General features: G+C 37.3%; 2 protein-coding genes across 2 annotated transcripts in view; both read left to right on the forward strand.

The window, feature by feature from the left end:
• The first annotated feature begins 5,190 nt into the window (after positions 1–5,190).
• The window catches only part of LOC141484149 (disks large 1 tumor suppressor protein-like), a 278,878-nt gene continuing 271,121 nt past the window's right edge, over positions 5,191–12,947 (forward strand). Inside the window, exon 1 of the mRNA XM_074179234.1 lies at positions 5,191–5,475. Within this exon, the coding sequence (XP_074035335.1) occupies positions 5,457–5,475 (19 nt within the window). The 5' untranslated portion in view covers positions 5,191–5,456. The remainder of the gene's footprint in view (positions 5,476–12,947) is intronic.
• On the forward strand, positions 5,963–10,203 carry LOC141484146 (uncharacterized). The gene is made up of 2 exons (XM_074179232.1): positions 5,963–8,752; positions 8,812–10,203. Exons 1-2 carry the CDS (start codon positions 8,733–8,735, stop codon positions 9,335–9,337), a joined length of 546 nt encoding a protein of 181 aa, XP_074035333.1. The 5' UTR covers positions 5,963–8,732; the 3' UTR covers positions 9,338–10,203.

Raw genomic sequence — 12,947 nt, forward strand, 5'->3', positions numbered from 1 at the left:
TTGAAAATACCATCTTGGCAAGCCATGATGAACCCCTCAGTTTCCGACGTCAGCCCACTCGACCTGAGGAAAGCGAACGTCAGGCGCTTTGATAAGCCAAGGTCATCAATGTTATTGAAGACCCAATGCATTGGCTTATCCTTGTGTTTCCGCAGAAGTGAGGTGATCTCTGCGGCTTTTTTATGAGCTTTTTGCTGAACGGTGCTCCAACTTGGTGATAGAGTTGTGGTCACCTCGTTCAGCGTCGAAAACTCTACCGAGTTCATCAGCTGCTCGGGCAGCTGCCCTGAAGAGAAATGCTCCAATTCCTACTCTCTCATGGTCACGAACCATGCAGAAGAAGGGGATCCAAACTCCTGACTTTACAGCCTGTATGCAGTACCATTTTGTCATGTAGGCACTCCAAACTCAAAAACCCACGGGCTCCCTGTTGTCGGGGGAAGTACAATTATTATTATTATTATTAGTATTATGTTACATAAGTCACGGAGGCGTGAGTTCGAATCCCAACGCTGCCACCAAGTTATATATTTGAAATATTAACTTCTACAGCTCTCAATTACCTATTTTCGTAACTAATAACGACAAACATGACAGTTCCTAATATCTAGTTGGCATCAATATTGTAACGAATTAAAGAATTAACTATCTCAATCAAATTTATTTTTAACAATATTTCACTATCACAACTAATTTATATACAACACTTAATTTATCTTCACAGTTTGTTAACCGCTCTATTCGTTCTTTAGATACAGACTACTCCTTCTAGGGAAGGGAGACCGGCTTCATATGTAGAATTAGCGCTAGGACAAGGATTCCCAGTTATCAGGGGAATAACCCTAAGGGGAGATTGGATAGTGCCCAAAAATTTGCCAGATCCAAATTACTGCTCTCCAGTAACAAGATAAGGACAAGATTTGACAAAAAGTCGGTGTCGGTGAGCTTCAAGGAGGGCGATAAAATGTGGCTTTACCAACCTCAACGTCGGAAAGATTGGTTTACCAAAAATCTGATTTTCTTACACAAAAATGACTTTAGTGCAATATGCCAAATAGGTAGGTATCTCGTAAATTTCACTAGTTCGGACTTCCATTGCCTACTATATAAAATGATTTGAAATCCCCGAAACAACTAAAAAGAAGAATTAAAAATGAATATCTGAAAATAACAATTATATTAGGCAAAATAAACCTGAAATGAAATAATAGTGAAACAAAATACAAGTAAAATAGAATAATTGAACAAAAATAAATAATAATAAAGACATGAAAAAAGAAAATGAAAATAAAAAGTTGAGAGATTCCAAGTCACGTTAGTTCACGACGTTTCGATTGTTAATATCTACAATCGTCTTCGGGTGATGACTGGACTGATTCCTCCGAGAGATGACTATTTATAGGTCGTTCGAGTACTTTCACTTATCTCCGCTTTCCATTTTCCGCTTCACTGGTTCCGTGGGAGATGACCGTTTGGCATGAGTTGGCCATTTTTCGCTTGATGATGGGTTTCCATATGTTACGTATTTCTACGCTGGCCTGGCTGAATACGTTGTTGGACAACATGTATGCGGCTTCCTTGAATTTTATTCTAAACCAATGTTCCTCTCTGTGCAAGATCTCAGCTTGGGACCACTCGATGTTGTGTTGTTGGGTCCAAACATGGTCTGCTATTCCTGATTTGCTGGTTTCCCCTCGCTGTGTGTGTTTCTTGTGCTCGGCAATGCGAACATTCAATGGCCTCTTAGTTTCACCAATATAGGATTTTTCGCACTCACAGGGTATCCGGTAAATGCAATTCTTGGAATCGCAGTCCGCGTTTGGTGGCCTGGTTTTCGTGAGGCAGCTACGGATAGTGTTACCGGATCTGAAGCAGGTTCTGATGTTGTATTTGGAACCGATTCTTCTTATCCTCTCCGATAATCCTCTGATGTAGGGAAGTGCAAGTACTGGTTGTGACAGCTTCTGCTCCTTGCGACGCTCCCGCTGTCTTCTAGCCAAGGTCTTTTCTACCATCGCTTTGGAGTAGCCATTCCGTTGAAGATCATTTTTGATGATGTCTAGTTCCTTCTCGAGACCTTTCTTCGTGTTACAGAGCCCGAAAGCACGGTCTAATAGAGTCTTGATGATTCCTCTTTCAGTTGATTGATGGTGGTTGGATTCGTGGTTCAGATACTGTCCTGTATGAGTGGGTTTTCGGTATACAGATGTTTCCCACTTAGTGTCGGTCCTCTTCACCAAAACGTCTGAGAATGGCAATTCTTTGTGAATTTCCTTCTCCATTGTGAAGGTGATGGAAGGTCTCACACTGTTAATGTGTTTTTGGAAGGCGTCTAGTTCAGTGTTCCCATGATTCCATATTATGAAGGTGTCGTCAACATATCTCAACCAGTTTCGAGGTTTCTTGTGGGCTTCTTCGATGGCCAGAGTTTCAAACCACTCCATATATATGTTGGCTGTGACTGGTGAAAGTGGCGATCCCATTGGCAGTCCTTCATCTGCTTGTGTGAAGAATTCGTTCTTCAGTTGGAAATAACAGTTTCGTACACAGAATCCTAGTAATTCCATAATCACTTCTATAGGTAAATTCGTTCTCTTTTTCAGGTTCCCGTCTTCGGATAGCTTTCTCTGTATGATTTGGAGTGCTTCTTCGACCGGAACGTTGGTGTAAAGGCTTTCCACGTCGAAACTAATTAGTTGATCTTCCTGTGTGACCTCAATTGACCCTAGTAGTTCGACAAAATGCCTGGAATTCTTTACAAAAGACGATGTTTTTCCTTGTAATGATTGTATTAAGGGAAGTACAAATCTAGACAAGTTTTGAGTAGCCGAATCTCTGGAGCTGATGATCGGTCTAAGTGGATCGTCCTTCTTGTGGATTTTGGGCAGTCCATACAAGTGAGGGCGCTTACTGTGGTGCGGTGTTAGCGATGATCTTTCCTTGCCCTAAAAATAGACTTGGTGTTTTTTCAAAATCTGGTACAACTTCCTTTCGATTGATGCAGTAGGGTCCCGAACAATCTTTGTGTATTGTCCCTTTTGAAGAACCTCTTCGATCTTCTGTTCGTAGAGAACGGTACATTACATTACCACAGTAGCGTTTCCTTTATCTGCAGGTAGGATCTTGACGGTGTTGTCTCTACGTAGGCCGTTCAGAGGTCTACGTTCTTCATTGCTGATGTTAGATGTTGGAACTGGTTCTCGATCCAGCTGTTCTCTAATTTTCCATCTGAACTCTTCTGCCTCGGTCTGGTCAATAAGGGAACTGGTGGATTCCACTGCAGTAATTATCTCCAAAGTGGGCACAGATGTTGGCGTAATGGCGAAATTTAGGCCTTTCCTCAACAAGGATTTCTCTATTCCCGTGAAATTCATCTTGAAACATTGTCAATCACCTTCAAAGAAACAGGTATCTCGTAAATATCATAAGATCGGCAATAGGCCGTGTTGAGTCAATTTGTATAGGTTGAGACGGCATATGCAGGATATGCAAAGGCAATGTTTTTGAAGACGACCTTGTGTTGCCGCAAGAGTGAAGTGATCTTTGCGGCTTCTATGTGAATCTTTTGCTGAACGAGCATTCAGTACCATTCTGTAATGTATGCAGACATGTTATCATTATTAAATTATTATTATTTTTTTCACCGTAGTATGCGCTGGTCAAGCCCTATCCTCCGAAGTCCCGATACAATCGGAAGGGCGCGCCAGCATTATCAACCAACGACCACTCCCCACACCGTGGGGTAAGTGATCATTTGGTCCGAGAATCAAGTGCCCTGATCAAGCACAGTGAGCCAAGAATGACAGCTTTCTGCATCTGTCCGGCTAAAATTTCTGTCTTAGCGCGGCAAGTGGGTATGATTTTAGGATTCGAGAGTAGAGGGCATCATTCCAACAAAGGCTTCAATAATCAGAACAAAACCATCTTGACAGAGTGGTCTGGATAGAGTCTGCGGAGTTCGAAGAGAAAATATCGATATTTCATCCGTTTTTCCTCCTCTTATTATTATTATTATTATTATTATTGGTATTTATATATTTTTATACCGAAGTAAGTTCTGGTCAGGCCTTATCCTCCGAAGCCCCGATACATTCGGTAGGGCGCGCCAGCATTATCAACTAACGACCACTCCCCACACCGTGGGGTAAGTGATCATTGGGTCCGAGAAGCATGTGCCCTGAGCAAGCACAGTGAGCCAAGAATCATAGCCTTCTGCATCTGCCCGGCTAAGATTTCTGCCTTAGTGCGGCAGGCCGGTATGATTTTAAGATTCGAGAGTAGAGAAGGCTTCATTCCACCAAGGACTCATAATCAGAACAACCATCTTGACAGAATGGTCTGGATAGAGTCTGCGGAGTTCAAAGAGGAAATCTCGATATTTTATCCGCCAGGAGCTGAAAACTCCACGACAAATATCGTCTTGCTCTGGTGGTCGAGGAGGACTATATCAGGCTTATTAGCTTGTATGAGCCTGAGGGTGGGGAACGAATAGTCCCAATAAATTCAGCACTTCTCATTCCTCACAACGGATTCAATATCCCCCGGAGCGTATTATTATTATGCGCTATCCCCGAAGTCTCGAATAATTCGGAAAACTCGCCAGCATATACAATAAGTCAATAATGCATTTGCCGTAGGTGGTAATACTTCAAGGAGATGAAGTAGACTACTTACTCTATCTTCTGAAGTGCCAAATTCATTGGTGAAATGCGCGTCAAGAATATTTCTGCAATTCTGGTGTTTGGGGACAGTATTTGTTTTGGAATTTATTCTAAGCCAGGTCAGGTAGGTGGCTGTGATAGTGCCAATAAAGGTTCGAATTTTATACATATGTCGCCTCACTGCGGACTTGTTGCCTAAAATAGATGTTAGATGCAACAAACCGATTTTCTAAGTTGACTATCTTTCTCTTCAAAAAACATCTCTATAGACATCATTTCTAGAGTCGAAATTCATTAAATCTATGAAAACTGACCATCGAATGGTGTAAAGTGCCACCTATGTGTGGGTGGATGAATACAAATGCATCGGCATTTGTTCTATTAATCAATAAATACCAGAATGTTTGCCTCAACTGATTGGAATTCTGTATTTGACTGTCATTTTCCCTCGAGAATTCATGAAATAAATAACTATTCATACACACATAGATGTCACGAGCAGTCTCGATATTCATAAACACAAGAACGTCGCGACGCTTTTCTGTCTCTAGTTTGTGCCAAATGGCAGTGCGGTTAATATCAATGCTGTGAAAAATAAATTTAACTACCTCTGTAGGGTACACTCGAATTGAAATCGCCGTAATATTGCCATATTGACCAGTTTTCATTCGGTAGTGTTTACTCAGAATATAATCTAGCGTTGAGAAAAATCTTATATTATCCGGGGATCGGTTTTCCTTTCACAAATTTTGTGTGCTAAAGTGATTTTTATAGTCTAGTGCCTATAGTGACAAAATGCCTGTCCGCAAGCAGGGTAAGTGTATTTTGTTTGAATAGTATCCATTATCCTCTGAAAATATCTTATAGCCGAGTGTTATATCTGACAGTTCATTTGCCAATATACCCACGTGTTATTTTGACGGTGGGGGTTGCTACAATTAGTGTGACCTATACAATTCTTTGATTCGTTTGTTAGGTAGGATTATACTAAAATGAAGTGTTGATTTGATGTTTGATATTGGTTAAGCTTATGAGTAGATACTTTGAAAACTATCTCTGTTATAAATGATAAAGATGATTTCTAAGAAAACTATTACCTACATTAAAAAATCTGGCAAAGAATATAAATTATAAACATAGTCAATTTTTTACTATGAGAATAAGCAATAAAGATCAGTTAATCAGGAACATACAGCTTGTCGAATCTAGGAAGAGACTTAAGAATTTCTGCTCTCTCTCTCTCTTTCGCTAGTACCATACTATGTAATTTTAAAGCACAATGTATACAAGTTGCCGATACTAGTCAATGAAACCCGTTCGTTATTCACAATGCACAAGCGTAGGTAGTTCGTAATTCATAATCTTGAATGTTAGCAAATACAAACTCATCACGAATTTGTCGTCTTATCCCCAATATGGAAACTAACGATAGTTATTGAGTGATGCATTACATTTGCATTATATTACATTTAAAAATCGAAAGTGAATAATAATCAATACTTTTTTCTTGCGTTTAAGTACTTGAAGTCATTAAGTCATTCGGAGCATTTACAAAACGTTTAGGTATGTTTATGAATCACCAGACAAGTAAATACCTACTTTTTTCTTCTCCATTACGTTCTATGAATCCAGAATTATGAATTGTACAATAATTAAGTTATGCTTATGTAGGTGAAGGAGGTCGAATATCGATCACTTGAGAGATAATGTAAGATGAAAGCAATAATTTTCACAAAACATTGTTAATTTTTTGTATTGAACGTAAACTGTATTATTTTAATACAAACAAATCCTAATATCTTGGTTAGAAAAAAATGTAAAAAAATAAAAAATGAAAACTGTAACTGATTGATTTTATCGGGTAATATCGATCAATGTCTATACACATACTTCACACGAATCCAAGTCTTCTGGCTGAGACACCGCAGAACAGGCAGCATGGAGCCAATTGCCACATGATCTTCTCCGCCACCACAGTTCACCTGGTGCTCCAGTTCCCACGCATATTGTACATTCTTTTTCATAGGCTCCACATAACGTTGTTGTTTTTTTCAGGTTTTAGGTTGTTTATTTGCTTTTTAGCTGCTGTTGTTTTAAGTTCTACCCATTTTTCAAATCTTTTGAAGCGTCTTCAACTTTCTTCTTGCCTCTGTTTTCTTCCTTTTTCTTCAAAGATTCCTCCAGCGAAGTGGACGTTAGTATTTGAGCTTTTTGTTTCCTTCTCTTAGGGCGTGGTTTTTCTGTTAATTGGGGTGTCGGATGAAAGTCTTCACAAAAATAAATGCATTTTAATCGAACGGTTTTGTCTTCATCATCATCATCATTACTGGAAGATGTCCTTTGTTGACTCCTCTTTTTCTTTGATTGAGCATGTGGCTCCATGTTACACTCTTCCAGTGGCGGTGTAACCTGACGCATATCGATTTTAATATGTCTGCTTGGTACATACGATGGGTCTGGATCTCTACTTGTTCCGGGCTTCAGATATAAATAAATTGTTTGTTCTGAAAACTTGTCCAGTTCGATCGCTCCTACCTTAATACAGAAATTTGGTTCTTCTGGTATTTCAGTAAACTCCTCTTCCTCAAACACGTTTCTATTTAACCCGTATTTTTAAATCCGCTCAAGCCTTCTTCTTTGGAAGCAATGCGATTGTACGCTTTATAGTGGAGTAATTTCGAGACCCTATCGTTTCGTTTTTTTTTTGACGTAGAACCAGATCAGACATGGCAGGTTTTGTTAAGCATGTCATAAGGAATACGAAATCGTATTTTACGACATTTTTTAGTGGTCTAGAACTTTTTTAACAGAGAAAGACTGAAAAAAAATGATTTCAGATAAAATCTGTTATTTTTTGTTTCCACCGTCATATCTTCAGAATTAATGAAGCTATCGGGGTTATTTTTTTGTCGATTGAAGTAAATACAATAGCGATTCCAACAGTACCGATGGATTCTACAAATTTTTTTTCTTTTATTTTATAAAAATCATGAAATCATGAAATTCAAAATATATGTATCATTATTTGTACCAATCGATAAACTTTCTTATTTGAGGAAATTTTTATATACATATAGCGAACCAAATGAAGCACACTTATGGTAGAAGTTTTTGAATTGATTAGTTTTTCCCTAATATATTATATAGTTTGGCAACAGTGATTTTTTAATAGCGCGCCTCCTCGCGCGCTCCATATACACATCGGCACGCGCCAAAGGAGACATGTAAGACGAGGCTGAATTAGTTCGAAATTTGCCCCATTTAGCACAGTATCTATGCTGCGGGCGTAAAAAATAGAAATATTATTCTTACAAGTTCACTGAGATAATAAAGTGTGTTATTTGGGAAAAATTTGTGCGTGATGACAAATCTGTGGTACAGAGACCCAGAGTACAAGGTTTGTTGTCACTAATAAGTGCTGAAAAGAGGCAAGACAATCGTTCGAGAGAAATTCTGTCGCAGAAAAATAAGATTTTAAATGGTGACCTAAAAATAAAATATCGGTTTAAATCACAAACATTTGATATCAGAAAAATGTGACTTATCCGCAACAGCAGTGGAACAAAAAAAATAGAAAGGATAATCAAGGATAATATGTAGTTCCAATTTATAGCTATAAAGAAAACATGAATATTAACTTTGAAATTATTTTATGGATATTTTTTTTCCTTTTACTGCATAATGAATACAAAACCTTTTCAGGCAGTGGTAAAGCTACTCATAATAATATTATGAAGGCTGCAAGGGATAGGAATGACATCCATATGATATCCAAACTGAGTGGCTTTGAAGATTTATTCGCCTTTGATGCGAAATATCATAAGTCATGTTATAGTCATTACATATCCAAAAGAAACATAAATTCTCACAAAAATAAGGAGGCGGCTTTTAATATATCTGCAAACTCACCCGAAGAATCAGCTGACTCTTCAACATGTAGTAGTGATGTTCAGGCGAATATTACACTCCCCAAAGAAATGAGTGGATTTCCAACACCAGATAATATCAATAGGAATGAGTTTCAGAATGAGTTTCCAAATATTTTACATCTATTCGTGTCATGGCTTATAGATGCAAAGTTATTTGAAGAGGTAAATATTGTAGTTGAAGATCTTTCGATTCAAGTATTTTGATGTTTATATTTTTACAGGCTGAATATGGGAAAACAAGTGAATTGGCAGCGATTCCAAGCAATATTATGTTGGGGCTTTTCGACAAGTGTCAGAAGAAATTCGTTTCATGACGGTCTGGATTTGCATCTATATCACCACATTCCAAGCAAACACATTTTAGATACGTTTTCCTCACTTGGACTTACATGTTCATATAACGAAGTCCGTCAAGTAACAACTTCGTTAGCAAAACAAGAAATTGATGACAGGGAAGATGTACCCAAATGTCTAGGACAAGTTTCGAATGAGAAGAATAATTACATTCGAGCAAGTATTGATAATTTAGACTTGAACGACGAAACTTTCGATGGAAAACGTACAACACATGCAATGACTATGGTTGTTTTTCAAGAAAAACAGTTTTCACAACCAATAAGAGAAAGAATCAAAGAAGGCTCATCAGCTCTAAGCAAAGAAGAAACTGATATAAGTTTACAAAAAATTGAAAAATATGTAAGCCTAATACTCGTCCTGTACCTTCTGAATTCGAATTTCCAACAATAATTCGGAAAAATTCCATTCATTCCACAAAGATTAATATGTCTTGGCGATTGTTGAAATTTCTCCAGAATGAGTATTGCTTCATGGGGTGGAGCGATTTTCAAAATATTTTGTCTCATAATAATATTCCACTTTCAACAATTTCATACCTCCCATTTTTAAATGCTCCTCCTACAGAATTCGATACAATTTTCACTGCAATTCTAAGGCTAGTACAGTTAGCGGAAAAATTAAATCAGGATCATATCGTGCATGATTACTGCTGATTTATTTTAAGGCTTGTGAGATACTGTGGAACAATCCTCCAGAATTGTCTAGTAAAGTAACTTTACAACTTGGAATGCACCTAACATTGGCATTTATTGCAAGTATAGGCTACATTTTTGCCGATGGTGGACTAAATTCTATTCTTGTCGAAACAGATATTTATGCAGAGAATTCTTGTCGTCTAATGCCATGCAATGAGATGATAATAATATATCAATTGGTCATTTGAATTACAGGTGTATGTATCAACTTAGAATATGGTACAGCAGCAACACTGAAACACCATTCATGGATATTGATGGTTCAGGATGGACTTTAACTGATGACGCTTGGATCCCAATATTTTCAAGCGATAAACCAATTCCTGATTTTGTGAGACAGTCACTGAGTATTTATTGTTCAGATAAAAATTGTGATACCCGAAAATGCGGTTGTTTCAAAGCAGGCCTTTAATGTTGTAACGAGTGTAAATGTCGTTTTTGTAGCAATATCATCAAAGATTTTGAGGAGGATAGTGGAGATGATGATGAATTCGAACACTTTTGATGTAGATTACCAATACTTATATTTGTTAACAGAGAAATAAAAACTGTTCTGTACATATATATTATGTTTTTGGTGCCAATCAAAATTGTTCAATATCCAAACTGAAGGATGGTACTTAGTTTGAAACGATGATTGATAAAGAATTACCACTAGCATTGTACAATAACTTGAAACGAAAACAATGGAAGGTAATAAATAACATCCCATCAGAGTCCTACTTCTTATCACATATAAACGGATCAGCTGTAGTCGGCGGCAGGCATTGAAATGGGAAACGAGAGAGTCGGGCGCCCGCGAATGCAATTTTAGCCCGTTTTGAAAAAATCATTGTCTAGATACATGAGTATATACATGGAAAATTGTTTTTCCAAAAACTTCCTTCATCCTTTGGCTTCATTTTGTTCGCATATTATATGTACAAATTTTGAAAAATAAAAAAGTTTATCGATTGCTCTAAATTACATTCACAAGAATATGAAAATTAAATTTTCTATCATTACAACAAACTTAATTGAAATATTCTATAATCATGATGTACATTGTTAGAAGCGCTATTGTATTCTCTTCAATTTAAAGAAAAAATCAGGTTGATAGCACGATTATTTTGAGAGATATAGCGGTGGAGACGGAAAAAAACATGTTTTACGTAAAAATCCATTTTTATGAGTTTTTTCGAAATTTAAAAGTTCCCGACCACTAAAAAATGTCGTAAAAAGTGATTTCGTATGCACTACCACCTACTTGAAGAAATGGACTAAGTCTGGTCTGGTTCTACGCCAGTTTTTTTTATCTCACGAACTAAGCGACTTAGCTCTCGAAATTTACTCCACTATTAGCAAAGAGCTCTGTAATGTCAGTCATCTCAATCATACAGTGCATTTCTTTAATGTCCCCCCCTTTTATTTTTTGAACGGGTTACCCTGAAAAAATTGAAATTTGGGATAGTGAAATTAATGCATGAATAGTTTATTATAAAGTGAAATTGACAGATGAAACTTTCAAGATGGCGACTGGGTGCCATATGGGAAAAAAAATGAATTGAAAGGGGGGATTTGTTTAAAGGTGATTGACAATGTTTCATGATGAATTTCACTAGTTCGGACTTCCATCGTATAATATATAAAATGATTTGAAATCCCCGAAACAACTGAAAAAAAAGAAGAATTAAAAATAAATAGCGGAAAATAACAATTATATCAAGCAAAAATAACCTGGTATCCGGTAACACTATCCGTAGCAGCCTCACGAAAACCAGGCTACCAAACGCGGACTGCGATTCCAAGAATTGCATTTACCGGATACCCTGTGAGTGGGGAAAATCCTATATTGGTGAAACTAAGAGGCCATTGAATGTTCTCATTGCCGAGCATAAGAAACACACACAGCGAGGGGAAACCAGCAAATCAGAAATAGCAGACCATGTTTGGACCCATCAACACAACATCGAGTGGTCCCAAGCTGAGATCATACACAGAGTGGAACATTGGTTTAGTGGAAAATTCAAGGAAGCCGCATACATGCTGTCCAACAACGTATTCAGCCAAGCTAGCGTAGAGATACGCAACATATGGAATCCCACCATCAAGCGAAAAATGTTAAACTCCCGCCAAACGGTCATCTCCCGCCAAACGGTCATCTCCCACTGAACCAGTGAAGCGGAAAAATGGAAATTGGGGATAAGTGAAAGTACTCGAACGACCCATAAATAGTCATCTCTCGGAGGAATCAGTCCAGTCATCACCCGAAGACGATTGTAGATACTAACAATCGAAACGTCGTGAACTAACGTGGCTTGGAATCTCTTAACATTATTTATATTCATTTGTATTTCTTAATTTTTGTTCAATTGTTTTAAATTTACTTGTGTTTTATTTTAATATTATTTAACTTCAGATTATTTTTGCTTAATATAATTGTTATTCTCAACTATTTATTTTTAATTCTTCTTTTTCAGTTGTTTTGGGGATTTCAACTAGTGAAATTCGGAAAGGGGGGTCTTGTTACACATAATTTTAAAGCTTCTGATGAATACTTCACAACCCTAGAATATGAAGTCAATATCTTCACCTACTGCAAAATGATTTTTTTTCTGATTGAATCGGCGGTTACTTGATGAAGATCCTTAGTAATTTCAAAAACTACACCTCACGATTTGATATCCACAAACTTTATTTGAAAAATGTATCACAACATGTTTCGCTAGCATAGTAGCTCTTTCAGTTTGTGGAGATCAAATCGTGAGGTGTATTTTTTGAAATTACTACGAAACTAAAATATGAAGTCAATATCTTCAGCTACTACAAAATGGCGGAACATTTAATAATTTCCTGAAGACAAACACATTAATATTGATATTTCTAGAAATATTCCTTTTTATCTGCCATATGGCAATTCCAACAACCCGATAAGGTTTGTTAAGTAATGTTTGTTCATAAAAACTACAAAACATGTCACTACTACAGTGAACATCATTGTTCAGTTTCAATTTTCTCATTTAGTTTTCGGTTTTACTAGTAGAAAGGTACCACGCCAACAATCTCTAAAATGATCAATTCTCGTCCATTGAAAGAAATAATTGAAGTGATTTTTATTTACGCTGCGACGGGTAACTTTCACGAGACTGAAAGGATTTTCAATGAACGTTTTCCGAATCGTCTTATCTATGGAAAATATTTGAGGGAACTTGTATCCAAATTCAAAACTACCGGTAGTGTACGTAACAAAAAGCCCCTAGGTCATCCGTCCATTCCGGAAGAACAGCAAGTGCAAATAATTGGTGAGATGGTAGTAAATCCTGAAC

The sequence above is a fragment of the Leptinotarsa decemlineata genome, unplaced genomic scaffold (assembly GCF_025532065.1).
Source record: "Leptinotarsa decemlineata unplaced genomic scaffold, Ldec_3_MD MMD2_tig00004677_RagTag_RagTag, whole genome shotgun sequence".
Classification (NCBI taxonomy): domain Eukaryota; kingdom Metazoa; phylum Arthropoda; class Insecta; order Coleoptera; family Chrysomelidae; genus Leptinotarsa; species Leptinotarsa decemlineata.